Here is a 27,684-nt window from a genome sequence, read left to right as displayed (position 1 = left end):
GCACACCCCCCTACTGGGGATGTGCCCGCAACCAAGGTACATGCCCTTGACAGAAATCGAACCCAGGACCCTTCAGTCCGCAGGCCAACGCTCTATCCATTGAGCCAAACCAGTCAGGGCAAGAGAACATATTCTTTAAATTGACTGGCTTTGGGAGTGATGCATGGACCTTTATATGCCGTAAGCATCTGTAGACACAAGCGGCAGGTTTTTAAAAATTATATTCAAAATATTGTGGGGCGTGTGAGGATGGTTTCCGGGTGGGGATGGACGCGTGGCAGTTCACAGGTTCATCTTGGCTTGCTGGACTGCAGCTCTGCAGAAGCACACGCTGGGTGGTTATTTTGCCTTCCTGTGCGCAGGGTGTGTGCAGGGAGGTGAAGTGTCCCAAGGGCCGGGAGGAAATGGGTCCCACCCAGGCAGGAAAAACACCCCCACTTCTCACAGAAGGGGCAGCACTTCGCTGGTCCTGAATGTCTGTCTGCAAAGACATTTCAGACCCTGAATCACCCTGGGACAAGGACTACTTTCCCGGAACCTGCCAAGGGGGTGACCATGTTAGGGGGGAGCTTTCCTTGGAAAAGTCAGCACAGGGCTCCTCCTCCTAGACCTGGGGTATATGTGGCGTGAGAGTGAAATACGGTTCTCAGGCGAATGACACACATTGGGGCGATCAAGAGGTATGTGTCCTTTTGAGCAAATGCTGAGTTATTACCTTAGGCCGTAGCATTTACAAAACAAGATAGAGACTTGAGGCGCCATTCCAAGCAGTTTTGCAGACTAGCGCCAACAGCCAGGAAAGAATTTTAAAAACGAAGGGCTGCTACCCAGCTCGGTGTTCTGCATGTATAGGGTGTCCCAAAATTCACGCAAATAGTAATTTTGATAGAAAACACAGGTTTATAATTAAAAATTGTAAATTTTTTATTGATTCATAAAGTATATAGTATAGGGTTATGTATGGAATAGCATATCGGGTAAATGGCCTCCACAGCTCTGCTGGCACATGCGCACTCTTTTGTTGAAATTTTCCATGACCGTTTTGCATAAATGTGGCTGAATTTTGATGAGGCTCATTTGCATCCTGATGGCTTGGTTAATCGACAAGATTGTCGCATTTGGGGTTCAGAAAATCCACGAGTGATTGTTGAGAAACAAATGCATCCACAACGTGTCACTGTTTGGTGCGGATTTGGGGCTGGAGGCGTCATCGGACCATTCTTCTTCGAAAATGCGGCTGCTCAGGCAGAACAAAAGAGTGCACATGTGCCAGCAAAGCCGTGGGGGCCATTTACCCGATATGCTATTCCATACATAACCCTATACTGTATACTTTATGAATCAATAAAAAATTTACAATTTTTTTTATTATAAACCTGTTTTCTATCAAAATTACTTCTTGCGTGAATTTTGGGACACCCTTTAATAAACAAGCCCTGGCTAACATGGGAGTCAGTACGGACAGTACGAATGGAGTGTGGTCTTTGGAACTCGGCTAAAAGCTAGCAGTTGTGACCTTGGGCAAGTTACTTACTCTCTGAGGACCAGACTTCCTTCCTTGGTAAGCGAGGGATGATTCAGAGGATTTGTGGTGACGCCATGACGAAAGGTAAAGCCCAAGGTGCTTGGTAAGTGTTGTCAATTATCGATCACGAAACTGGCTTCAATTTTCACGGACCTAAAGCAATGTCAGTTGTGGATTCTCACTGCCCTTGCTGTGCAGTTAGTGTGCGCATTTGACACAAGGCTGGCCCCTTGCGGTGGTAGCTGTAACTTGGTTATGCTGGTTCTGTGAGGCACCTTCTTGTCTCAGATGTTTATCAGAAGGTTGGGTTCTTGTTTGTTGATAGTCACATCTTGCTAAATATAAAATATTGAAGGAAATGACTGACAAAGCATAGTATGTCCCCCAATTTTCTGGCAGACAGTTTAAAATTAGTGGGAATATAAGACAAGGGGGGAAATACATGGTTTGCCATCTAAATATTGGATTTTCTCTGAAGTCAGTGAGCCTTCACACAACTCAAATACTAGTTATGTGAACAGTAAATGTGTGAGAGCCAAGACAGTTTTGAAGAAACACTCACTCTACCACGTTTTGCAAGACGTTATAAAGTTTAGCTCATACCCCAAGCTTCCCCACTGGGCCTACTGTGTGACTGGGACACTATTTCATTTCCCATCAGGCCTACTGTGTGACCCTGGGACACTATTTCATTTCCCATTGGGCCTACTGTGTGACCCTGGGACACTATTTCATTTCCCATCGGGCCTACTGTGTGACCCTGGGACACTATTTCATTTCCCATCGGGCCTACTGTGTGACTGGGACACTATTTCACTCCCCTTCAGTTCTACTGTGTGACCCTGGGACACTATTTCATTTCCCATCGGGCCTACTGTGTGACCCTGGGACGCTATTTCACTAGCTGTCTCCTCCCCCGTCCAGCTGCCTACTGCTGTACCTTGTTTCCCAGGGAAAGGGGAGGACTCAGGAGCTCCAAAGCATGGCTAAAGATTGCTGTGCCGATAAAGAAATAAATGCAAACAAGCCTAGAGCCTTCTGAAGCTAAGCCAGCGCCAGCTGAAACCAGCCAGCCCTTCCACCTTCTCTGACCCAGATTCCTCTCCTAGAATCAGGTCACTCAGCCCCAAACTGTCCCGTGTTAACACCAAAGGAGAAAGAGAGTCCTTTTCTAGATCTTTCTTGGTTTCCAACGTTTCTCCACGGAACTCATCACCAAAATATTTGTCATGATAGTAAATCCAACATGGATCACTTAGACTCTGAAATAAGAATATGCATTCATTTAACAGCCCCACAGTTATGTCTTACTGCACAAAGTCAGGCAAATTATCTGCAAATAACAATAACTGCTGTAGAGGTGAATTCTCTGATTAAATAAATATATATTTTATTTGAAAATTATTCCTTAATAAATATATTTAACAGTACAAAAAGGAAATATATTTATTTCCCAAGAACAAAGGTAGTGAGACTGTTTCTCCAGCTATAACTACTAGTAAGAGAAAATATAAAGATATATAAAAATAACTTTTTTGCAGCCATATAAAACTACCTTCTTAAAACACCAAATAAATAAGTACATTCAATAATTATCCATTAAGCTACGACCCTGTAGCTACTAATCTGAAATAACTAAAATTCAGTATCAGGGTCCTGGATTTACAATACTGTGTTTTTTCACTAACTTCTTCATCCGCTTAAATTTCTTCCTTAAGTCTTGATGATCTTGTTTTGAAATATACCGAAAATATCTACAACCTAAAAAATAAATAAAACAAAGCAAAATAAAGAAAAATAGTTTTAATACTTATCGAATCCTTCAAATATACTTGTACATTTTTAGCTTTGCTTCATTCCTGGCATATTAATGATTATGGAAACAGAGCGAGTTTTACTGTCTATACCAGTGATGGCGAACCTTTTGAGCTCGGCGTGTCAGCATTTTGAAAAACCCCAACTTAACTCTGGTGCCGTGTCACATATAGAAATTTTTTGATATTTGCAACCATAGTAAAACAAAGGCTTATACTTTTGATATTTATTTTATATATTTAAATGCCATTTAACGAAGAAAAATCAACCAAAAAAATGAGTTTGTGTGTCACCTCTGACACGCGTGTCATAGGTTCGCCATCACTGGTCTATACCAACATACCTAAGCACACTCTCAGAGCATCGCCAATGAAATGTACTGCTTGCTACAGATGTTTCTGGTCCATCAACATTAAAGAGTCAACTTTAGCTGGTTTTCTAAGCTGCCTCCCACACCCTTACTTAGGTGATATGCATATTATATGCATTCATATATTAAATGAGCCTTCTCCAAAAGCAAATTATATTCTAGATTCCTTCTCTTTTTTGTTGTTGTTGCTTTTTAAATATATTTTTTTATTGATTTCAGAGAGGAAGGGAGAGGGAGAGAGAGACAAAAACATCAATGATGAGAATCATTGATCTGTTGCCTCCTGCACACCCCTTACTGCGGACCAAGCACACAACCCAGACATGTGCCCTTGACCAGAATCGAACCTGGGACCCTTCAGTTCCCCCGGCCAATGCTCTATCCACTGAGCCAACCGGTTAGGGCTAGAATCCTTCACAAAGTTAGCTTGTAAAAGCAGCGAAAGAGGTATCTATAATAATAAGTAAGTTATCTGTAGAAAACCTTGATGCAAAGCATTAGAATAAATAAACCATTGGTTAGATCAGGAATTATCTAGTCATTCTAACCACCTAGCAAGTAGCTGGATGGTGGTCCTATAACTCTGCCAAGGGTGCCTGGTGCCCATCTGAAGTTCTGCCAGGCCCTCTTGCCCATTTAAATATCGGATTGTTTATTTTTGTTGTTGTTGGGTTGTATACATTCTTTATATATTCTGGGTATTAGCCTCTATCAGGATTGTTTGCAAATACCTTCTCCCATTGAGTTGGCTGCCTTTTTATTTTGTTAATTTCTTCTGCTGCACCGAGTTTTTTAGTTCGATGTTGTCCCACTCATTTATTTTTGCTTTCGGGGTCAAGTTCACAAAATCCCCTCTGAGACCACGGTCCCTAGTTTAGTACCTATGTTTTCCTCTATGTATCTTACTGTTTCGGGTTTTATATTCAAGTCTTTAATCCATTTTGAGTTAGCTTTTGTGTATGATGTCAGACAGCAGTTTACTTTCATTCTTTTAACACTTGGCTTACCAATCTTCCCAATACCATTCATCGAAGAGACTTTCCTTTCTCCAGTGTATGTTTTTGGCTTTTTTGTCAAAAATGAGTTGCCCATGTATGTGTGGATTTTGGGGCTCTCAATTCTGTTCCATTGGTCTGTGTGTCTATTTTTCTGCCAATACCTTACTGTTTTGATTACTGTAGCTTTGTAGGGTAATTTGAAGTCAGGGAGTGTGATACCTCTGGCTTTGCTCTTTTTTCTCAGCATTGCTGTAGCTATTTGGGGTCTTTTGTGTTTCCATACAAATTTGAATTTTTGTTCTACTTCTTAGAAAAATGCCACTGGAGTTCTGATGGGGATTCTATTCCATCCGTATCTTGCTTTAGGCACCATGGCCATTTTAGCTATGCTAATTCTTCTCATCCATGAACACAGCGTATCTTTCCATTTCTGTGTCTTCAATTTCTCTCAACAATCTCTTGTAGTTTTCTGTGTATAGGCCCTTCACTTCCTTTAAGTTTATTCCTAGGTATTTTATCCTTTCCATTGCAACTGCAAATGGGATTGTGTGTTTTCCTCATTTCTTTTTCTGATGTTTCATTTTTAGTATACAGGAACACAACAGATTTCCGTACACTGACTTTGTATTCTGCAACCTTTACTATATTTATTTATTGTTGTGAATAGTCTTTTGGTGTAGTCTTTAGAGGACCCAAACAGACACTTTACCCAAGAAGACATATGGGAGAACCAAGATGGCGGCATAGGTTAACGCCGGAGTTTGCTGCTCTGAACAACTACTTCAAAAGTGAAACCAAAAAACGGAAGGGACATCACCCAGAACCACAGGAACGCTGGCTGAGTGGAAGTCCTACAACTAGGAGGAAAGAGAAACGCATACGGACACTCAGAGGAGGCACAGTGCTGAAGTCAAATTCTGAGGTGCGGAGTGTGCGGAGCGGGCTGGCGGCGGAGGGCGCGGTTGGCGTTTTCAATCGGGAGGGAGTCGCAGACTCTGAGCTCCAGATACAGGCGAGTCTTTAGGGACCCAGACTCAAACGGGAGAAGCGGGACTGTCTGGCTTCGGTCAGAGTGAGTGCAGCTTTCTCTCTGAGCTTTGCAGCGGGTGCTGGGACTCAGAGAGGCAGAGCCCCTGGGGACAGGACTGAGAGCCGCCATAACTGCTCTCTCCGGCCCACCCTGTTGATCCTGTGTGACCCGCCCCGCCCAAGCCCTGCACACAGGCATTTGCCGAATAGCCTCAGGCAAACACCAGATTAGCACCTCCCTAGAGGACAGAAGTTCTCTCACTGCTGACACAGCTGATTCTCATAGCCACTTGGCCTGGAGGTCAAACCCTCCCTGGAATTAACTACAACAATCAAGATTTAACTATAAGACTGTGAACAAAGACCACTAGGGGGTGCACCAAGGAAGCATAACAAAATGCGGAGACAAAGAAACAGGACAAAATTGTCAATGGAAGATATAGAGTTCAGAACCACACTTTTAAGGTCTCTCAAGAACTGTTTAGAAGCCGCCGATAAACTTAATGAGATCTACAAGAAAACTAATAAGACCCTCGATCTTATATTGGGGAACCAACTAGAAATTAAGCATACACGGACTGAAATAACGAATATTATACAGACTCCCGACAGCAGACCAGAGGAGCGCAAGAATCAAGTCAATGATTTGAAATGCGAGGAAGCAAAAAACACCCAACCGGAAAAGCAAAATGAAAAAAGAATCCAAAAATGCGAGGATAGTGTAAGGAGCCTCTGGGACAGCTTCAAGCGTACCAACATCAGAATTATAGGGGTGCCAGAAGATGAGAGAGAGCAAGATATTGAAAACCTATTTGAAGAAATAATGACAGAAAACTTCCCCCACCTGGTGAAAGAAATGGACTTACAGGTCCAAGAAGCGCGGAGAACCCCAAACAAAAGGAATCCAAAGAGGACCACACCAAGACACATCATAATTAAAATGCCAAGAGCAAAAGATAAAGAGAGAATCTTAAAAACAGCAAGAGAAAGAAACTCAGTTACCTACAAGGGAATACCCATACGACTGTCAGCTGATTTCTCAACAGAAACTTTGCAGGCCAGAAGGGAGTGGCAAGAAATATTCAAAGTGATGAATACCAAGAACCTACAACCAAGATTACTTTATCCAGCAAAGCTATCATTCAGAATTGAAGGTCAGATAAAGAGCTTCACAGATAAGGAAAAGCTAAAGGAGTTCATCACCACCAAACCAGGATTATATGAAATGCTGAAAGGTATCCTTTAAGAAGAGGAAGAGGAAGAAAAAGGTAAAGATACAAATTATGAACAACAAATATGCATCTATCAACAAGTGAATCTAAGAATCAAGTGAATAAATAATCTGATGAACAGAATGAACTGTTGATTACAAATAGAATCAGGGACATAGAAAGGGAATGGACTGACTATTCCTGGGGGGAAAGGGGTGTGGGAGATGCAGGAAGAGACTGGACAAAAATCGTGCACCTATGGATGAGGACAGTTGGGTGGGGAGTGAGGGCGGAGGGTGGGGCGGGAACTGGGAGGAGGGGAGTTATGGGGGGAAAAAAAAGAGGAACAAATGTAATAATCTGAACAATAAAGATTTAATTTAAAAAAAAAAAAAAAAAAAAAAAAAAAAAGAAGACATATGGATGGCCAATAGATATATGAGATGATGCTCAACCTCACTAGCTTTAAGGGAAATGCAAATCAAAACCACAATAAGATACTACCTCACACCCGGTAGAATGGCCACTGTCAATGAGATAAGAAGTAGCAAGTGCTGGAGAGGATGCAGAGAAAAGGGGACCCTGCTGGTAGGATTGTAAATTCTTGCAGCCTCCATGGAAAACAGAATGGAGGCTCCTCAAACCATTAAGAATAGAGCTGCCATATGACCCAGCAATTCCTCTTCTGGGTATCTACCCCAAATATTTTTTAAGACACAATCATAAAGATATACGTATCCCTATTTCACTGTAGCATCATTCACAACAGCCAAGACACAGAAACAACCTAAGGTACCGCAGGAGGTGAGCTGTCTGATTCAAGAATGGTCAAACTTCGTATTTCAAAATCGTCTAGAAGAGACTTTTAGATAAAAAGAAAACACGTACCTTTTCCTAACAATATTCCAGCTACAAAAGCTTTCTCATAAGCCAAAGCTTTGTCCTCCTTCCAATCACTTTTTGCCCAAAAGGAGCTGAAGTGAAAGCCTGGCCACCAGTTTTTCCTGGAGTTCCACTCGTCCTGAACCCAGGCAAGGTGACTTCTGGAAAAGACAAAGGTCAACGTCGGAGACGGATCTACGCCGTCAGAACGGGGACTGAAGCAGAGCCTACGAACGATGACAGACAGACGTGTTCAGACCAACGCCTGAGTCTGGCAGTGGTAGGGCACACGCATGAAACCACGTCCGTCTGGTTCTCGTCGATCTCTATGCCCTATTTTCCGTTTAACCAAACAGCCAGCTCAGTATGGCGCAGGGGTTAATACCATAGACTCTGAAGTCAAAATCCTGATTCAAATCTCAGATCTTCCATTCGCTGTCCACGTGACCCCGGCCAAGGTGGTTAACCTCTCTGAGCCTCAGTTTCCTTGAGGGTATTAATGGCACCGGCTTATAGCATTGTTACTAGGGTTCAACGGGTCCAGCAATACAGCAGGCTCATGGAAAGCTCCCGGCAAATGTTCCTTAAATGTTAGCTATTATTACTACTTATAAGTTTCTTTAAAACCTCATTGTAAATTACATGCTGCAAAGAATTCCTATCCGGATGCAGATATTATCATACAAATGCATGAACACACAGGTCTGACAGCTGAAACGGACAAGGCTAAGGGCTCATGAAGGATTTAATTGAGCAAATACACATTTAGGACCTATTTGTGTCCTGTGGCAGAACTCCTACAGGTTCAACAACTGAATAGGACATTTCTCTGCCTTCAAGAATCTTACGGTCAGCAGGGGTTCAGAAAGGATTTAGACAGGGCTTTCGATCTGCAGAGTGGTTTACGTGCGTACATCAATGTAGAACACGAAAAACATTTTATAATCAGCTCTGTTCCATCCCCAGGATCAGGTCAGATCTAAAGCCTGAAACAGGTTCCCACTGATCATGAACTTCCTAACCAACCCAAATGGATACAATGAATTAAAGAAACTATTTATATATATATATATATGTATTATTGATTTCAGAGAGGAAGGGAGAGAGAGAGAGAGAGAGAAACATCAATGATGAGAGAGATTCACTGATTGGCTGCCTCCTGCACGCTCCCTACTGGGGGAATCTAGCCCGCAACCCGGGCATGTGCCCTTGTCCAGAATTAAACCTGGCACCCTTTAGTCCACAGGCCGGCGCTCTATCCACTGAGCAAACCGGCTAGGGTTGAAACAATTTTTTTATATCCCTTCTTCTCACAAAGTAAAAATGTGACACTAATGATGTTATGATCAAAGCCATCATTTTTGATTCCCAGCTCACAACGGGCTTATGAAATATTTGCTGAATGAATAACCTTCCATGATCTTATGAGGCCTTAAAACCCCACTGAAAACTATTGGAAACAGCTGGGAAGAAAGCTGCTTCCCATGTGATCTTAGAAAATCCCAAAGAGTTTTACAAGAGTCCAGCACGGAGTGGGAGTGACCCTGCCTCGTCCTGATTTCCAATTTGAAAACCAACATATTGGGAGGGCGGGGGTAAGGGGAAGAGATCAACCGAAGGACTTGTATACATGTATATAAGCCATACCAATGGACATGGACAACAGGGGGATGGGAGCATGAGTGTGTGTGGGGGGGAGGTTGGGGGTTAATGGGGGGGATGAGGACACATTTGTAATACCTTAACTAATAATAAAAAAAATAAATAAATAAATAAATAAATAAATAAATAAATAAATAAATAAAACCAACATATTCCCTAACCTAACAGTGGTACTTATTTTGCTAATGTAAAAAATAAATCTTGAGAAATTTTTGTATGTTATCCTTGTGACTGTTTGTGTCCTTGTTTTTTAGAAAGTCAGAAGAAAGCCGCAGAAAGGTGTGGCTCAGTGGTTGGGTGTCAACCCATGCACAGAGAGGTCACTGGTTCCATTCCTGGTCAGGGCACATGCCTGGGTTGCAGGCCCAATCCCAAGTAGGGGGCGTGCAGGAGGCAGCCTCTCTCTCTTCCTCATCCTTCCATTCTCTCTAAAAGCAGTAACAAATATTTTTTTAAAAAAGAAATCCAAAATAAAAATTGACATATTATCAGCTCTAATATTGGGAAATATTATTATTTATGCTGACCCAGTAATAAATACCATGCGTCTCTTACTTACCCCATTAAGATCTGTCTGAGATATTTTGCCAAATATTGCCAAGCAGTCAGGTTTTTAGTGCATCCAGCAAAATCTAAGACACCGAATAGTACCTCCAGCCCCAGTTTATGGTGCTCTTCTTTGTCTGCAATGGTCACAGCAATTAGGATTCACATAAGAAACTGAGGCACACAAAGCTAAAACAACATTTCATCAGCTGATACAATATTACTGAACGATAAGCCCTCTAATTTGCCTAAAAATGTAAAACAATTCATTGTACTCGTACTCTCCTGTGAAGAATCTGAAAAATTCAATAATTCAGTCCATGCTACTAAAGTCAGAATGTGGATTCTCATCTCTGAATGGGCTATACAACTGAATGCCTGAGTTAGGGGCATCCATCCCCACAGTCAAACACCCATGTCTAACTTTTGACTCTCCAAACCCTTAACTACTAATGGCCTACTGTTGGCCAGAGGTCATACTGATCACACATACTCTGTCTGTTATGTGTATTATATACTGTATTCTTACAATACAGTAAGCTAGAGAAAAGACAATGTTATTAAGAAAATCATGCCCGGCCAGTGTGGGTTGGTGGTTGAGTGTCGACCAATGAACCAGGAGGTCACGGATGGATTCCCCATCGGGGCACAGGCCCGGGTTGTGGGCTCGATTCCCAGTGTGGGGCGTGCAGGAGGCAGCCTATCAATGGTTCTCTCTGATCACTGATGTTTCTAGCTCTCTCTCCCTCTCCTTCCATCTCTGAAATCAATAAAAAAATATAGTTTTTTTTAATCATAAGGAAGAGTTACAGCATTTATTGAAAAAATCCTGCATGTAAGTGGACCCACACAGCTCAAACCCACGTTGTTTGAGGATCAACTGCAAACACCGAGAACATTGTTTAAAGCGCCTGCCCTGTGCGGGCAGGTCACACACTGTCTCCTACGAGGAGAGGGAATGAGACAGGCTCGCCACCTCCTGGACTTAGGCTGGCTTCTCCCTATGAAGCTACATTCTTCTCCGTATGGAGCTGCGAGGCAGCAGTGACTGCAACGAGGTGAGTTATATACACTCCAGCCACTTCTCCTTGGCCGACTGCTGCCTAGCATGCTACAGCAGCATCAGCAAACTTTATTTGTAAAGGGCCGGACAGTAAACGTGTAGGCCCGGGGTGGGCAACCCCTGGCGCACGTGCCAAACATGGCACGCCAGTCACTTTTGCTGGCACGCGAAACCCTCTCTTATAATCTCCCATTTACAATGGTGAATCTTTGTTCTCAGTGATGAATTCTGTTAAGTCTCGTAATAGTAGCAGCCTGACGGATGAAAGTAGTAGCTCGTGCATATCTCTGAAGGTCACGAAATAGAAACCTGATGTAAAACCTCTGTCATCAGTGATGCGGCAGCAAAAGTCCCACTGATAATATCAAACAGAGTCATAAAGTTTTCTGTCGGACTATCAGTGTACATGTATACATTAAAAAATAAATGTATTTTTCATCATCGTATACTGTGTTTTTGTTGCTTGAATGAATTTTATTATTTCTTCAAGGTTCTTCACATACGTACACCTTAAGAGATATCAAGTAGGCGTCACATGTTCTCAAAAAATTAGGGTTGGCACGCAGAAGAATTTTGAGTCAGAGATTTTGCTGGTTTTGGCACACACTCACAAAAAGGTTGCCCACCCCTGATGAAGGCTTTGTGAGCCCCGTGGTCTCTGTGCTGCCGCAGTGCAAAAGCAGCCACGGACACCAGCGACACCACGCCAGAGCACGGCGTGGCTGGGCTCCAGGACTCAGATCGGGTGAGCAATGGATTTGGCCCAGGGACCTTGGGCTGCTGACCCCCTCGTCCACGGCGTGTCTGCCCACAGGGATATAAAACACACAGGACTCACCTGATTTCCTCAGTAACCTATGGAATTCTAACATCAGTGTATGAGACGGCACAATCTGATACAAAATCTGGAAGAAAGGATAATCTTGTGATATTTGCACATTCAAAAGGCATTTCTCAAATGTCAGCTTACTTTTCAAATAAATAAAGCTCTTACTCTCGAATAGCCCTTCAGTGAATGAATCATTGATTTAAAAGATACTTAGCTTTTATCCAGTTTCAATTCAGAGACAGAGAGGATTCTCTGTAAAGTTATTGTTTAAAAATCACTGATAATAACTAGATAATCAGAGGTGTAGGGGAAACAGATGGAGGCTTTTTATTTTCTCCTTATACATTTTTTATACTGTATACCACACATAAAAATTAAATTTCTTTTCAGAAGTCAAAACTGAGAGAGAAAAAAATAAAGGAAGAAAACTATTTCACACAGGCCCAGCCAGTGTGACTCAGTGGTTGAGTGTCAACCCATGAACCATGAGGTTCCCGGTTCGATTCCCGGTCGGAGCACATGCCCATGAGGCAGGCTCGATCCCCAGTAGAGGGCGTGCAGGAGGCAGCGGACTGATGCCTCTCCCACCGATGTCTCTATCTTTCTATCCCTCTCCCTCCCTCCCTCTCCCTCTCTAAAAACCAATTAAAAATCTTTTTTAAAAAATCGATACCTTAAGCACACTTATCAGTTTCTCTCTTGGTGCCTTCTCCCTCTTCAGGAAGTTGTACAAGTAGACGTGCGCGTTCGGGTTGGATGGGAACTTTTCGTCGTAGGCATAGTTAGTGAGGACCTCTCGGGCCCCATCTTGATCCCCATAGAATTCCAGCATCTATAGAAAAAAACATAGTATCTTGGCTAAATTCTGTCAGACATGAAAGATAACGCACAAGTTAATGATGGGCACAAAAACGTCATAAAACTGAAAAAGAGCATTTGCGGTGAGGGGTATGGTGGTCACGGCCGTTTCTGCTCTCCCCAGCATGCTACAGCCTCTGGGGAGGGCAGAGGTCACTTACAACAAAGGCCTGCTGGCTTCCCACTGTATCCTCATCCTATTTGTTACTGAAAAACCCAACAACTTCACATGAGAACTGTCCCTGTAAGGAATGAAGCGCTTACAGCAGAGCACTCTGGGCTGGAAAGAGAACACAGGACATCACCCGCCTCGATGCCCTGCGTAACGTCAGCCACAAAAGGGGTGCGTGGGAAGTGCAGTCCCTTTCATCCCACTCCAACGTTACCCGGAAACTTCCGGGCTCACCAGCATCCGGTCTCAGAGATGCTCTTAGATGCTCAGTAGAGGTTAGCACTCATGAAGCATCACAAAGCCAATTAGTGTGAGGACTTATTCGGTGCCTCGGGCCAAGGCCCCTGTCCTTCTGTCATGACTCTGGGGTAAAAGCCGTTATTCTCCATCCGATATATCGTGACCTAATTTCAGATTTCTGTCCCCTTCCGTTCTACATCCCATCGAGTCATAAAAGATCTTTCTGCTTTTCTTTTAAGCTCGATAAGAATAATATGGAGTTGGCATTTACAACTATATTGTGATTTATTTTATAAATATTTGGCTATGACATGTTATCCAGCAGTAAAAACAAAGAAAAGTAACAGTTACAGTATACTAGTGAAATAAACAAAAAATGTTCAGACCAAAAAGAGAGACATTTTTTTTAACAATTTCTAAATATTCGTTTCCTTCTGATAGTAAAAAGGACACTGATAAAACGTTATGAAAAGTCTACTTACCTCTACATAGCTCTTCACAAAAGGGTCCCAAACGCCAGGCGTCTGAACCAATGCAGAGAAGCTGACGGACGTCTTCCAGCTGTGCTTGAACATGTTCTGAGATGCTGTGCTGTAAGCATAGTCATCCTCATCTAATCAAAGATCGAAGACTTTTAAGAATCACTCAGAACTGACCGCAGAATCAGCAATCCGTAACTACCCACAAGAAAAGCTCAGGTCCTGATGGCTTTGCAGGTGAATTCAAACGTTGAAAGGATGAGACTGATTCTTCACAAACTCTTCCCCCCCAAAAAAAAGAACAGAGGGAACGCTTTCCAGCTCACTCTATGAGGCCAGTATTACCCTCAGACCCAAACCAGACAAGGACAACACAAGAACATGAGGGACCAATCTTTCTAGAGACACAGATGCAAATATCCTCAGCAAAATACTAGCAAATTAAAATCAGGACAGTGGTTGCCCTAACCGGTTTGGCTCAGTGGATAGAGCGTCGGTCTGTGGACTGAAAGGTCCCAGGTTCGATTCCGGTCGAGGGCATGTACCTTGGTTGCGGGCACATCCCCAGTAGGGGGTGTGCAGGAGGCAGCTGATCAATGTTTCTCTCTTATCAATATTTCTAACTGTCTATCCCTCTCTCTTCCTCTCTGTAAAAAGTCAAAAAAATATATTTTTTTAAAAAATCAGGGCAGTGGTTTTCTCAAGGCAATGGAAGGAGAGGCACAGGTGGGGGGCTTCATGGTGACAGCAATGCTGTGCCCCTTAACCTGGGTGGCAGGTACATGGATGTTTGTTTTGTAATTATTCATTCTACCACACATTTGTTTTATACATTTTTTTTCTGTCTATATCCCTTCCATTCTATATCCCATCAAGTCATTCAGCAGGTCCTCAAATAATACCTTGCGTTCAACGTCATTTCGTTATACTGTTGTTGATATGCTACAGGAACTTGACTCTCGTTTCTATCGATCCGCCTGTGGTAAAACTGGTTTCACCACATGTCATTTCGCTTATTAAAGTCACAGAACCTATCAACAATGTTAAGTGAGCACTTACTGTGTGTTATATTTCACAACCTTAAATGTTTAAAAGAAAGTTACCCAGTCTTTCAAAGGCAACAACTAACAGACGACCAAAATACTTTTTGGTACCAGTGCTACATTTTAACCAAAAAACTAACTCATCCTCCTCAAAAAGAGGGATTGGTATTCTCTCCCCAGTAGATCAACTGAATAGATATCAATATGGACTTGGAAACGAGGTGATAAGAGAAAGCAGGTAAGAAATGATACAGAAAACTTTTTTTAAAAATTGATTTCAGAAAGGGAGAAGGAGAGAGAATCATCGATCGGCTGCCTCTTGCACGCCTCCCACTGGAGATCAAGCCTGCAACTCAGAATCGAACTGTGGTTCATAGGTCAATGCTCAACCACTGAGCCACACCAGCTGAGCTAGAAAAACATTTTAAAGCAAAAAGGCAGATCCCTAAGTCTACGTTGGGTGTGAACTTCCTGTGGAAGGGGGTTCCCAGTCGCCAAGTGCATGAAATCCAACCAGGACAGGCCACCGCAGCAGCGAGGGATGGTTATGTGCTATGTCCTTAGGAGCTTAGTCATACAGAACTAGCCATAGGTTTTTTCCTGTTAAATAGACATTGGAGGCTGGAAGTCGTGTAAAGAGCTCCACGTGTCATCCCATCTTCACCTCCTGTTGCTACAGAACAACGAACGGGTCAGCTGTAGGAAGGGCCTGGACCATCTGTCCGTGGGGGAGATGGTGTCAATGCCAGGTTCCAACGGCTTCTGTCATCAAATATTTGCTTCAGTTCTACCTAACCACGTGTAAGAAAGTAAATATTGAACTGAAAACTTACCTAATCAACATCAGCAAGCCTGTTTATTTTTTTTAAAAAAATATCGCAGCGGGCATTGTAGCAAGGTGAACTGAAGAAACAGCAGACAGACACGGGACCTTGAAAGATGTGACTGGTGCAGACAAGGAGATACAACAGAAAACACACAGGGAAAAGCTTAGAGCAATTACAAAGCCAGAGGCAAAGGGTCCAATAACACAGGCTGCACAGGCGGCTGATCGATCGGGTCAAGTGTAAGGATAAGGGGTCTACTGAGTCCTGATGGGCAGAGGGCATTCTGGATAAGGGGATGGCATGAAGACCACACAAGATTATCACGATGAAGACCGTGCCTCAGAAGGGTCTTGGGAGAGGTCGGAAGTAGGAAGAGGGAAGGGAGTTCTGAGGTTAGTAAAATCACACGACCAGAGACCAAGGAAATACTACCTATCCCATAAGCATAAGGAGAAAACACTGCTACCACACATGAGATAAATACCATGACTGAGATTTGGATAGAAAACCAGAACATAAAAAGGAATGAATCACAGAAAAGCTACAGAGAAAAACTAAACAAGAGAAAGGAAATGAAGACAGCCTATAGCTTTGAAGAACACAGATGCGGCGCTAGCACAGGATGCCATCACCAGTGAAAAGAAAGAGAAAGGGAACTCAGTTTGAGACGGACACATGGTCAGTTTCTGGTATGATCCAGAGAAGTGTCTGTGCCCAGCTGGCGTGGCTCAGTGGTTGAACGTCGACCCATGAACCAGGAGGTCAGTGTGATTCCCGGTCAGGGCACATGCCCGGGTTGTGGGCTCCATCCCCAGTAGGGGCATGCAGAAGGCAGCCGATGAATAATTCTCTCTCATATTGATGTTTCTATCTCTCTCCCCTCCTTTCCTCTCTCTGAAATGAGTAAAAACATACTGAAAAAAAGGGAAAGAAAATGGTCTGTTATGACCTTTGTACAAAGATGAAACAACTTTATCTTGCTCTATTCTTTAAACATAGTATTCTGAGAAACAACATTATAAAACACACTAAACCCCATTATAAACCCACAAGAAGAAACACTTATGATATGCAAAGAAAATGACCACCTTTCCTGGAAATCATATTTAAAAACAGCAATGAATCTAAAATGGTCATCAACTTAATTTATGAATCATCTAAGTTTTGTCTGAAAAGGCTTTTGATACATCAATATATAAAAGATGATGGAGAATTTTACATCCATAGAAACATCTGCTCTCTGTAACATCTGGATAAAGCTCGGCTGGGAGGTCGGGGATTCGATTTACTCCTTAAGGTCCCTGTGTCCCTCTGACCCAGAATTATCCCCCACAGTTCACTGGTACCCACTCACCAAGCTCGGACAGTTCCTTCTTCTTCTTAGACCAAGTGTAATATTGCAGGAGCCCTTTATAGGCCTGAACGAGGTTGATTAACGCCTCCTGGGAAGACGACTTTTCACCGTATCTCCACGTCTCCGCCTGGCTGAGATTTCTGCTGGCGTCGTCGAACATCCCGTGATGCAGGAGGTACAACGCGTGTTGCAAGGAGATCTGCAACCATAACGAGAACATGCGCCATGACCTGTTGGGTGCTTAGAACACCATTCGTCAGGAAGCTCAGTAAACACAGGACGTATGTTGGGCCGAGATCTTGGCAGGACACAAACGATGTAACAACACTGGCCCCGTCATCCAAAATTTCCATCTAGCAAAGAGGGAAGAGGTGTGGAACAGCACAAGGTGGGTGAGAGTAAAATGATGTCAGCTTACAAAGAGAGGACCGTGTGATCTAGGGAAAGAGCCTGTGCCCTGGGGACAGACAGTCCTGGCTCAGATGCTGCCCCAAAGCTGCATCAACAGAGAGGAGCCTGGTGGTTGCCAAGGGCTGAGGGTGGAGGAGGCGGGAAGATGCTGGTCAAAGGGCACACATTTTCAGTTATGAGATGAGTAAGTTCCGGGGACCTAATATACAGCACGGTAGCTAGAGTTAATGACGCGGAATTGTATGCTCGAACGTTCCCGGGAGGGTAGAGCTTTAATGTTCTCACTGTAACAACAACACAATGGTAATTATGTGAGAGGAAGGAGGTGCGAGCTCACCTTATTGTGGTAACTCTTTCATGATGCGTTCGTGGATCAAATCATCGCACTGTACGCATTAGACCTACACAGTGATATATGCCACTTATATCTCCACAAAGCTGGGGGAAAACGATTTCACATATGCAAACCCCCAATTTGTTTAGTTCAATCCTTTTCCAAAAGTGCCGACTGCTAGAGAGCTCAAGCGACTTGAGCAAAGGATGAGAAGGTGGCCCCTCAGTCTGGGCAGCTCAAGACATAGAACAAGCAGGTATTTTAACTCAGAGGTCAAGGGAGGCGACAGGAAACAGAGAAGTAGATGGTTCTCACAGCACCGCTTCCTTTCAGCTTCTTATTTATCCACGTCCCTAACACTCTGTCTAGGCCAGTGATGGCGAACCTTTTGAGCTCAGCATGTCAGCATTTTGAAAAACCCTAACTTAGCTCTGGTGCCGTGTCACATAAAGACATTTTTTGATCTTTGCAACCATAGTAAAACAAAGACTTATATTTTTGCTATTTATTTTATATATTTAAATGCCATTTAACAAAGAAACGTCAACCAAAAAATTGAGTTCGCGTGTCATAGGTTCGCCATCGCTGGTCCAGGCCTTTTACCTGACCACTTATCTCACTGCTGAGACCAGCTGTTTTGTTGAAATGAACACTGCAAAGGTAAATTCACAAAGCCCGTGTTCTTACCGTTAAGTAATTCATGACGCCAATGTTTTTCATCCTGTCTGCAAAGGTATTAAAAGTCTCCACACTGCTTTTGGGGTGATAATAGAGAATTTCACTTCCGAGTTTCCAAATAATCTGTCAAAACAGAAATTACTAACAAAAATGTAAAATCTTTGCCTTAACCAATGTCTGCCTAAGAAAGCTATTTTTTTTCCTGATTATTTCATTCAAAAGCAACCTATAATTTCTTTTCCTAGATACCACCTCCATCAATATTTCACTACACTTCACCCAGTGAAACTACTATTGTATCACACGTGATTAAAACTTTCCCGCCGATTAAAATACCAGGTAACTATGATAGTGCCATTTTTAAATTAGTCGTCTAAAGAAGGCAGGCAGTTGAGATATGCACTGAAGATAACATTTTTAACTAACATAGGAGAAAAACCAAATGACAGCAATGGACTGGATACTTCCTGAGATCCCAGTGAGCTTTCTCAATACTGACTATGTGTAACCTACATTTAGGGCTCAAATCTAAGAATGTGTACCAGCTATGGACAGATTGAGAACCGCTGCCCTAGACGATTCCAATAGAGCCAAACAAGTGCCTAGAAAGCCCTGATCCAAGTGCCTCACTTCACAAAACAAACTCTGGACAAAAAGAGCCTGTGACTTGCCCAGTGATTTAAAGGTGCATGAAACCTTAGTCCATAAACTGAAGTTTCAATCAAGGGGAAAACTTTTTCTTTCAGATTGTTTTTGGCTCTATTGGATATCTAACTCATACACTGGTTACTGTAACCTGGCTGGCGTGGCGCAGTGGTTGAGCAACATCGACCTATGAACCAGGAGGTGACGGTTCGATTCCCGGTCAGAGCACATGCCCAGGTTCCACGCTCCATCCCCAGTGTGGGGCGTGAAGGAGGAAGCTGATCGGTGATTCTCGTTCATCATTGATGTTTCTCTCTCTTCCTCTCCCTTCCTCTCTGAAATCAATACAAATATATTTTAAAAAAATAAATAAAAGCTATTGGAGATTTCCAGGTGAAATTATTTCGGACAAACTGTTTTTTACTGAACAAATTTAACCATATATGCGAGGCACCGTTCCAGAGCCCTGCCCTACTGGAAATTACATTCTACTGTAGAGACACAGACAATAACCAAGAAACATAATAAATAAATTGGCAAAAACTATGGGAAACAAATGGAGTGGGATAAGGGGACCCGAGGGACGGCTGGAAGGTGGAGAGGGGTGTCCAGCGGCAACTGTAGTCACACTGGGCCCCGTTGAAAACGCTAGAGTGAGTCCTGAACACCTTTCCAGGTAAAGGAAACAGCTAAGGCAAAGGCAACCAGGCAAGTAAGAGCCTGTCCAAGTAAGAGAAGGAAGGCGGTGAGGATGCAGAGGAAAAAACAAGGAGAGTGACAGATGAGGTCAGAGAGAGGTCAGAGCGGGGAGGGCAGAGGGAAGACATGTAGAACACGCAGGCATCGGGAGGACGCTGGCTGCTACGTGCAGTGACATGGGAAGCCACCGGGTCTTCAGCAGGATCATGTTTTAAAAGGATCACGCTGAGGCAACATGTTCATTAGTCACAGAACTTGGGAGCAAATCAAAACCACCATGAGAGGGCACCTTCACAACCACTAGGACAGCTGCAATCAAAAGACAGACAATAACAAGTGTTGGCAAGGATGTGGGAACCTGGAGCCCTCCCACACTGCTGGTGGGAGGGTCAAATGGCGTCATCGCTCTGGCATAGCAGACGGTCCTCAAGAGTTTAAACCGCTCCCATGCGACCCAGCAATTCCGCTCCTGGGTACATACCCAAACATCCCGACCTCAACCTGTACCGAGTGTCCAGCAGCTTTATTCACAATAACCACAAAGTGGAAAGAATCCACACGTCCAACAACTGACGAGTGGACACATAAAATGAGCTATGATCTACATCAGGGGTCCTCAAACTTTTTAAACAGGGGGCCAGTTCACTGTCCCTCAGACCGTTGGAGGGCCGGACTATAGTTTAAAAGAAAACTATGAACAAATTCCTATGCACACTGCACATATCGTATTTTGAAGTAAAAATTTTCAATCGGGAGGGAGTCGCAGACTCTGAGCTCCAGATACAGGCGAGTCTTTAGGGACCCAGACTCAAACGGGAGAAGCGGGACTGTCTGGCTTTGGTCAGAGCGAGTGCAGCTTTCTCTCTGAGGTTTGCAGCCGGTGCTGGGACTCAGAAAGGCAGACCCCCTGGGGACAGGACTGAGAGCAGCCATAACTGCTCTCTCCGGCCCACCCTGTTGATCCTGTGCAACCCGCCCCGCCCAAGCCCTGCACAGAGGCATTTGCCGGATAGCCTCAGGCAAAGGCTAGATTAGCACCTCCCTAGAGGACAGAAGTTCTCTCACTGCAGACACAGCTGATTCTCATAGCCACCTGGCCTGGAGGTCAAACCCTCCCTGGTATTAGCTACAACAATCAAGGTTTAACTATAAGACTGCGCACAAACACCACTAGGGGGTGCACCAAGGAAGCATAACAAAATGCGGAGACAAAGAAACAGGACAAAATTGTCAATGGAAGATAAACAAAACGGGAACAAATACAATATTTGTATTTGCATGTGGCCCGCGGGCCGTAGTTTGTGGACCCCTGATCTACATAATGGAACATTGCTTTGCAATGATAAAAAGGAATGATGTACTAATACACGCTACAACACGGGTAAACCTTGACAACATTATGTACAGTGAAAGAAGTCATTCACAGAGGCCATACATTATATGGTTCCACTTACATGAAATCTCCAGAATAGAAAGTCCTAGATTAGTGGCTGCCAGGGGCTGGGACGAAGGGGGGTAGGGGGGTGGGGGGGTGTGAAGAGAAAAACAGGGACTGAATGCAAGTCCATAGAGGATTTCTTCTTGGGGAGACAAAAATGTCCACGTTTAGATTGTGGTAATAGTTGCACACCTCTGTGAATATCTATGAAAAAACCCTCAACTGTATACCACTGAAATGGGTGAATTGTATGGTGTGTCAATAAAACGATTTCTCACTCGCCCTAGCTGGTTTGGCTCAGTAGATAGAGCGTCAGCCTGCAGACTGAAGGGTCCCAGGTTCGATTCCAGTCAAGGGCACATGCCTGGGTTGCGGGCTGATCCCCCATGGGGGGCATGCAGGAGGCAGCTGATCAATGACTCTCAATGTTTCTATCTCTCTCTCCCTCTCCCTTCCTCTCTGAAATCAATAAAAATATATTAAAGTAAATAAATAATGAAACGATTTCTCTCTTCCTAAAATTATAAAAAGCGTCGCTCTGGTTGCTGTGCTGAAACCAGACCGGGAGGAAGAAAAGGGCAAACAGCCGTCTCAGTGGGATGGCCATGGCCTGGATCAGGGGCAGCCTGGTCACACCCCAGGGAATCTGAAAGTACAGCCAACGGGACTTTCTGATGGTTTGGAGATGGGACATGAGAAAAAAAGGAGGACTCCAGAGTCTGGCCTTAGCAGTTGGATACATAAAACCATCATCTTCTGAGATGAAGAAAATGTGGTGAAGATCAGAACCGTTTCTGCCAAAAGAAGCTGAAACTCCCGGGGATCGGTGACCTCTCCCGCAGACGCGCCCCTGCCTCACCTCGGGCGCAGCCTGCCTCTTGTGGCTGTCCGAGTCTTCCAGGATCTGGAGGCAGCTGTGCATGAACTCGGCTGCTCGCTGCCACTGATGCTTCAGCAGGGCTTCTTGGATGAAACTTAAACAGGCACTTGTCGTCTGAGCAAAATCCTTCTCCTTTTTCCCTCGGGTCGCTATAAAGATTAAAGAGAAGAGTCTTTTATGTATTTTTTAATATGTCTTTATTGATTTGAGAGAGGAAGGGAGAGGGAAAAAGGTAGAAACATCAATGATGAGAGAGAATCATCGATCGGCTGCCTCCTGCACGCCCCCTACTGGGGATCAAGCCCACAACCCGGGCATGTGCCCTGACCGGGAATCAAACTGTATCTCCTAGTTCACTGGTTGCTGCTCAACCACTGAGCCGCACCAGCTGGGCAAAGAGAGGAGTCTTTTACCCAGTGACCCCAATTCAACAGCTCAAAAACTTACTTCTGATAAGCATAAGTGTTAGCAAGTAGAACAGTGTATATTACCTTAATCTAGCCCATCCAAATATCAAAGCTAGCTTCACTGGAAACAAACTCTTCCACACTATTTTAACTAGTTTTAGCAAATGAAAAAAAAAAGTCTAATGTAGAGATGTGTAATTTGATGTTCTACCGAGTCAACAAACCCTTCAAATCTGACTCCATCACCCTTTCACTCTTGTACTAAACAATCTGAGTAGAATTGTCCAAGAGGGCCCCAAACACATAGTCTCAAGTCGTTAGAATGCGTAGAAATCATTAGGGCCATCCTGGGCAAGCAGGGCCTTTAGTACCTTCCAGTGTTCTGGAAACAAGAGGCGGGCTTTAATGTTTTTAAGGACTGAGTTCCTAGTAACTCAATGACATTAAATGCAAATTAGACTAAAACAGTTTTGTAGACAATAGCATTTAGATCTCTAATGAATTGACAATACTGCCCTGACCGGTTTGGCTAGGTGGATAGAGCGTCAGCCTGCAGACTGAGGGGTCCCAGGTTCGATTCCAGTCAAGGGCATGTACCTTGCTTGCGGGCACGTCCCCAGTAGGGAGTGTGCAGGAGGCAGCCTGATCGATGTTTCTCTCTCATCGATGTTTCTAACTCTCTATCCCTCTCCGTAAAAAAATCAATATATTAAGAAAAAAAAAAATAAAAGAATTGACAATACTCATATTAAGAATATTTGGAGTTAGTTACAACCCTGTTATAGGAGCAACTGGTTGCATGCTGCCACTCCTCTTCCCTTCCCATACCTCTAGGGGGCCCCTCGGGACCAGCCGTCTTTCAGCTCAGGCACCCTTACTCTGGGAGTACACAGACTAACAGGTACATGCGAACATAGTTTTAGAGCAATCAACTTTCTCCCGTACTCTTTCCTAAAATGGATCTCCTAGAGAACTGTGCCTACAGTCAAGGCCTCGTGAACAAAAGCAATATGAGTTGCCTTAAGGTGAAAACGGAGGAGAAAGTGAATGACTAACATATCCAGCACTTAAAGTCATTTGAGATTCAGTTTCCTCACCTTTAAAATGCCTAGCATCACCCTGGCCAGCTTGCCTCAGTGGATAGTGCGTCAGCCTGCGGACCAATGGGTCCCAGGTTCGATCCCGGCCAAGGGCACATGCCTGGGCTGCGGGCTCGATCCCCAATAGGGGGTGTGCAGGAGGCAGCCGAGCCATGATTCTCTCTCATCATTGATATTTCTCTCTCTCTCTCCTTCTCCCTTCCTCTCTGAAATCAATAAAGAAATATATTTTTAAAAAATAAATAAAATAAAATAAAATGCCTAGAATGTATATTTACAGCGGATTAATTTAGCCAATGTCAGGGATATAATAAGTGCTCAGGAAAAAGAAAAAGAAAAAGAAAAAGAAAAAGAAAAAGACATGTGTATCTGCCATAATACAGATATTATTAATTCAAAGGAAAAGAATTCTAAAACAAAAAAACCATCTATTTTTTTATTTCTTTTCAGCTGTAGCATAAGAAATTGTCATCTATTTATTCCTATGCTGAAAAGTGAACCAAGCTTAGTTATTCATGTTGCATTCATATGGGATCTTATACTCTCTTGCATGGAGGGTAAATGGCTGAATAGTATTTTACTTACCCACACTTTCTACTTGCTTTTGGAGCCAAGGAAGACACATTCCTGAACGAGGGCGGACACTGGTTTCTGCTGGGTCATCCTCTGGCGTGGGCCTCAGCAAGTCTTCGCTGAAATCACTCATACCTACTTCAGACCGAGAAGATCAGTTACTTTCTGCACGTCTTAATCCACAGTCTTCTGGGTTATACAGAAGAACAGACATTTCTTAATCTAGCAAATAACACTTGATCAGCAACATTAATTGTAGCCTGTAATTCCTTGTAAAAATATAAATTTGGGCCCTAGCCGGCTTGGCTCAGTGGATAGAGTGTCAGCCTGCGGACTGAAGGGTCCCAGGTTCGATTCCAGCCAAGGGCACATGCCCGGGTTGTGGGCTCAACCCCCAGTGCGGGGCGTCCAGGAGGCAGCCAATCAATGATTCTCTCTCATCACTGATGTTTCTATCTCTCTCTCCCTCTCCCTTCCTCTCTGAAATCAATAAAAATATATTTTTTTAAAAAAATAAAAATATACATATAAATTTGTCAGCAACAACCAAAATAAATGATCCATTCAAAAAAACAGACAAAAACTATGTTTCAAGAAAACACCAAGATAGATAAGATACCTGCCCCTTGGCCGAAACCGGTTTGGCTCAGTGGATAGAGCGTCGGCCTGCGGACTGAAAGGTCCCAGGTTTGATTCCGGTCAAGGGCATGTACCTGGGTTGCGGGCACATCCCCCGTAGGAGATGTGCAGGAGGCGGCTGATAGATGTTTCTCTCCCATCGATGTTTCTAGCTCTCTATCTCTCCCCCTTCCTCTCTGTAAAAAATCAGTAAAATATATTAAAAAAAAAAAAAAAAAGATACCTGCCCCTTGACTTAAAAAAGAAAACAACGCAAACCTAAAGGAAGAAACAGCAGCCCTGGTCGGGTAGTTCATTGGTTAGAGCACCCACCCAGTACACCAAGGTTTGGGGTTTGATCCTGGGTCAGGGCACAGACAAGACTCAACCAATGAATGCATAAATAAGCGTTAACAACAAATTGATGTTTCTCTATCCCTCTCAAATCAAATAAAGGTATATATTTTTTTAATTTTTAAAAATGTAGCTGAAACTGGTTTGGCTCGGTGGATAGAGCGTCGGCCTGCGGACCGAAAGGTCCCGGGTTTGATTCCGGTCAAGGGCATGTACCTGGGTTGCGGGCACATCCCCAGTGGGAGATGTGCAGGAGGCAGCTGATCTGTTTCTCTCTCATCGATGTTTCTGACTATCTATCTCTCTCCCTTCCTCTCTGTAAAAAAATCAATAAAATATATTTTTTAAAAAAAATGTAATAAAGGGAGAAACAGCAAAACAATGCATAATAACAAGACAGTACAATAATAACAGTAATAGTAGTAGTTAACATTTACTGGGCCCTTTTTATACATCGGGCCTATAAATCATCTAATTTAATCTTTACAGATACCCTGAAGTAAATACTATTATTTTCTCCCATCTTCGTGTTGGGAAAAAAACTGAGGGTCTTAGTGAAGAACCGTAACCTGGCCTGACGTCACAAGCAAGGTGAGGACAATATTCTATGAACCAGAACTTCAAACTACTTGGCCTGAATGGAGTTTGGGGTCTGTTCGCAGGACGGGACCGGAATGCAGAAGTGAGGGCGGGAAAGAATCTAGAAGGACAGCCCTAAGCCCAGCTGAGTCTGGACTTAACCCTCAAGATGCTCCCCTAACCGGTTTGGCTCAGTGGATAGAGCGTCGGCCTGCGGACTGAAGGGTCCCAGGTTCCATCCCGCTCATGGGCAGCTACCTTGCTTGCAGGTACATCCCCAGTAGGGGGTGTGCAGGAGGCAGCTGATCGATGTTTCTCATTCATCAATGTTTCTAACTCTCTATCCCTCTCCCTTCCTCTCTGTAAAAAAAAAAAAAAAAAAAAAAAAAAAAAAAAAAAAAAAAAAATCAATAAAATATTTTTTAAAAAGATGCTCAGGGCCCTCTCCCTCGCTCCCCACCCATTCCGATGGCTCGTTAGGTCCTGCTGACGGCTGCCTGCTGGCCCTTGAATCTGCCCCTTCTCCGCAATCCTGCGCCGGTACCCTAGCCAGCACCTTCACACTGGGTCCACCAGCACCTTCACACTGGGTCCACCAGCACCTTCACACTGGGTCCACCAGCACCTTCACACTGGGTCCACCAGCACCTTCACACTGGGTCCTGCTTCCGGCACTCGCTTTCCAACTAGTGGTCCCGCCTCAGATTCAGCCACTCCACGCCACTGCCTGCGTAGATCTTTCAAAACCAAGCTCTAGAGTCGGGAGCGTGGGCTTTAAATGGCACCAGAATCTGAGCCCCACGCGCATGCATTTTAACGAGTCCTTGTAGAAGCAGCTCTCCCTTCCCAAATTCCCCAAGGCTGCAGGGGCGTCATACATTTGCCGAGTTCGCCAAAGTCCCTCCACCCTCCCGCCGGCGGTGATGGGATGGACGGAGAGTACCGCGGCACTCACCGCTGGCAGCAGGGCCTCTCTTCGCACCGCCCAACGCAGCCCCGGCTCCGACGCCGCCAGAGCAAACACCGGAAGTGGAGTTAGCCCGAGCTCCGTGTGAGCATGCGCGAAGCCCGCTCCGGGCTCGCAGGCGACGCGCAGACGCAGCCCCGCCCCTAACTCCTCCACGGCGGCGCAGTCTTGGCTGTCAGCGGCTCGACCCCACCCCCCAGCCCGTTCCCCCGCCCAGGTGACCCGGAAGTGATCGCGAACTCCCGCCCTCCCAGGGCGCTCACTCCAGATTTGCACCTTAGTCTATGGACGTGGGAATAATGGGAGACTTTCGTTGCAAATGGATTTTGGGGCGACTGGTTGGCAAGTGGTTGGTGGTCCGAGCACAGCAAATCTGCATAGCCTTTCCATTGCTTCCTTGAAACCATTGTTCTCTTTTCTTAAAATTAAGTTTTGAATTTATGGGACCCTTGACTATCTCCCCAAAGGTTGGGCAACACTGTTGTTGTTTTTTCCCGTCTCAGCAGTGGTGGTTCTGCTGACACCTGGAGTCGCTGTCATGAGGACCATCGACAAACTTTTTATAAAATAGGGGTGGAAAGTAGGGTGGCGAAGTGTGAAATAACGGAAAGCCGAGGAGTCCTAGGCAAGACAGCCCTGGCAACGCAGAGGCCAATGGTAAATGTGTGTGAGATTATTATGAGAAATACACAATAAATGCATAGCTAGCACTTAATGACTAGGAGCATAAGGATAACTGTATCTTATGCTTTTTATTAAGGTCTTCAGATTCATCTGAAATGGCAATGAAATTCTCAAATATCCCGAACAATAATTTCAACCTCTGATTACAAAAAAAAAAAAAAAAAAAATTGGTGGATCTTGAGATAACCACCATCCTTCTTTCTCCTTCTGCAAAACTTCCAAAAGAGCTTGGCCAAAATATGTTAAATTCTAAAACAAAATTTTAAGCTTTTCATCTTGTTAAAATAAGTATATGCAGAATAATGTACAGATCTGTACAAATGTATGGACCTGATGTTAATTTTTAATCCCTGCCTTCTTGAGCTGTGCTATCTTTAAATGTGTCTAGTCTGAATTAATATGCACTGTAAGTGT

At 44.0% G+C, this 27,684-nt stretch overlaps 1 protein-coding gene across 12 annotated transcripts; it reads right to left on the bottom strand.

Annotated features, from left to right (window-relative positions):
* Positions 1–96: 96 nt before the first annotated feature.
* TAF1A (TATA-box binding protein associated factor, RNA polymerase I subunit A) lies at positions 97–26,680 on the bottom strand. Of its 12 annotated transcripts, none has more exons than XR_004975035.1 (12): positions 26,575–26,669; positions 24,081–24,257; positions 21,968–22,137; positions 18,336–18,449; positions 16,904–17,102; positions 13,683–13,813; positions 12,604–12,762; positions 11,940–12,006; positions 10,052–10,175; positions 7,837–7,991; positions 1,535–1,860; positions 97–481 (listed from the first exon to the last, which is right to left on the bottom strand). XR_004975035.1 is itself a non-coding variant. In XM_036354898.1 (12 exons), the coding sequence occupies exons 2-12, from the start codon at positions 24,199–24,201 to the stop codon at positions 1,851–1,853; spliced, it is 1,323 nt and encodes a 440-aa protein (XP_036210791.1). In that variant the 5' UTR covers positions 24,202–24,203; positions 26,575–26,680; the 3' UTR covers positions 1,717–1,850. The 12 variants fall into 12 exon arrangements, 4 of the variants coding, with proteins under 4 accessions (XP_036210789.1, XP_036210791.1, XP_036210792.1 ...); XR_004975036.1 differs by having other exon boundaries at positions 24,081–24,254; XR_004975037.1 differs by having other exon boundaries at positions 24,081–24,206; positions 26,575–26,666.
* Positions 26,681–27,684: the final 1,004 nt, after the last annotated feature.

The sequence above is a fragment of the Myotis myotis genome, unplaced genomic scaffold (assembly GCF_014108235.1).
Source record: "Myotis myotis isolate mMyoMyo1 unplaced genomic scaffold, mMyoMyo1.p scaffold_m19_p_21, whole genome shotgun sequence".
Lineage (NCBI taxonomy): Eukaryota > Metazoa > Chordata > Mammalia > Chiroptera > Vespertilionidae > Myotis > Myotis myotis.
Note: the sequence above shows the minus strand (reverse complement) of the source record. Positions and strands in the feature narration are given on the sequence as shown.

What these genes read in the sequence shown, in the direction of transcription:
- TAF1A (XM_036354896.1), bottom strand. Translation starts at nt 24,201, where the DNA reads ATGAGTGATTTCAGCGAAGACTTGCTGAGGCCCACGCCAGAGGATGAC. An exon ending in AAAGCAAGTAGAAAGTGTGG is followed by an intron (nt 22,138 to 24,080) that starts GTAAGTAAAATA and finishes TAATCTTTATAG; the next exon opens with CGACCCGAGGGAAAAAGGAG. An exon ending in GAAGGAACTGTCCGAGCTTG is followed by an intron (nt 13,814 to 16,903) that starts GTGAGTGGGTAC and finishes ATCTTTGATTAG; the next exon opens with ATGAGGATGACTATGCTTAC.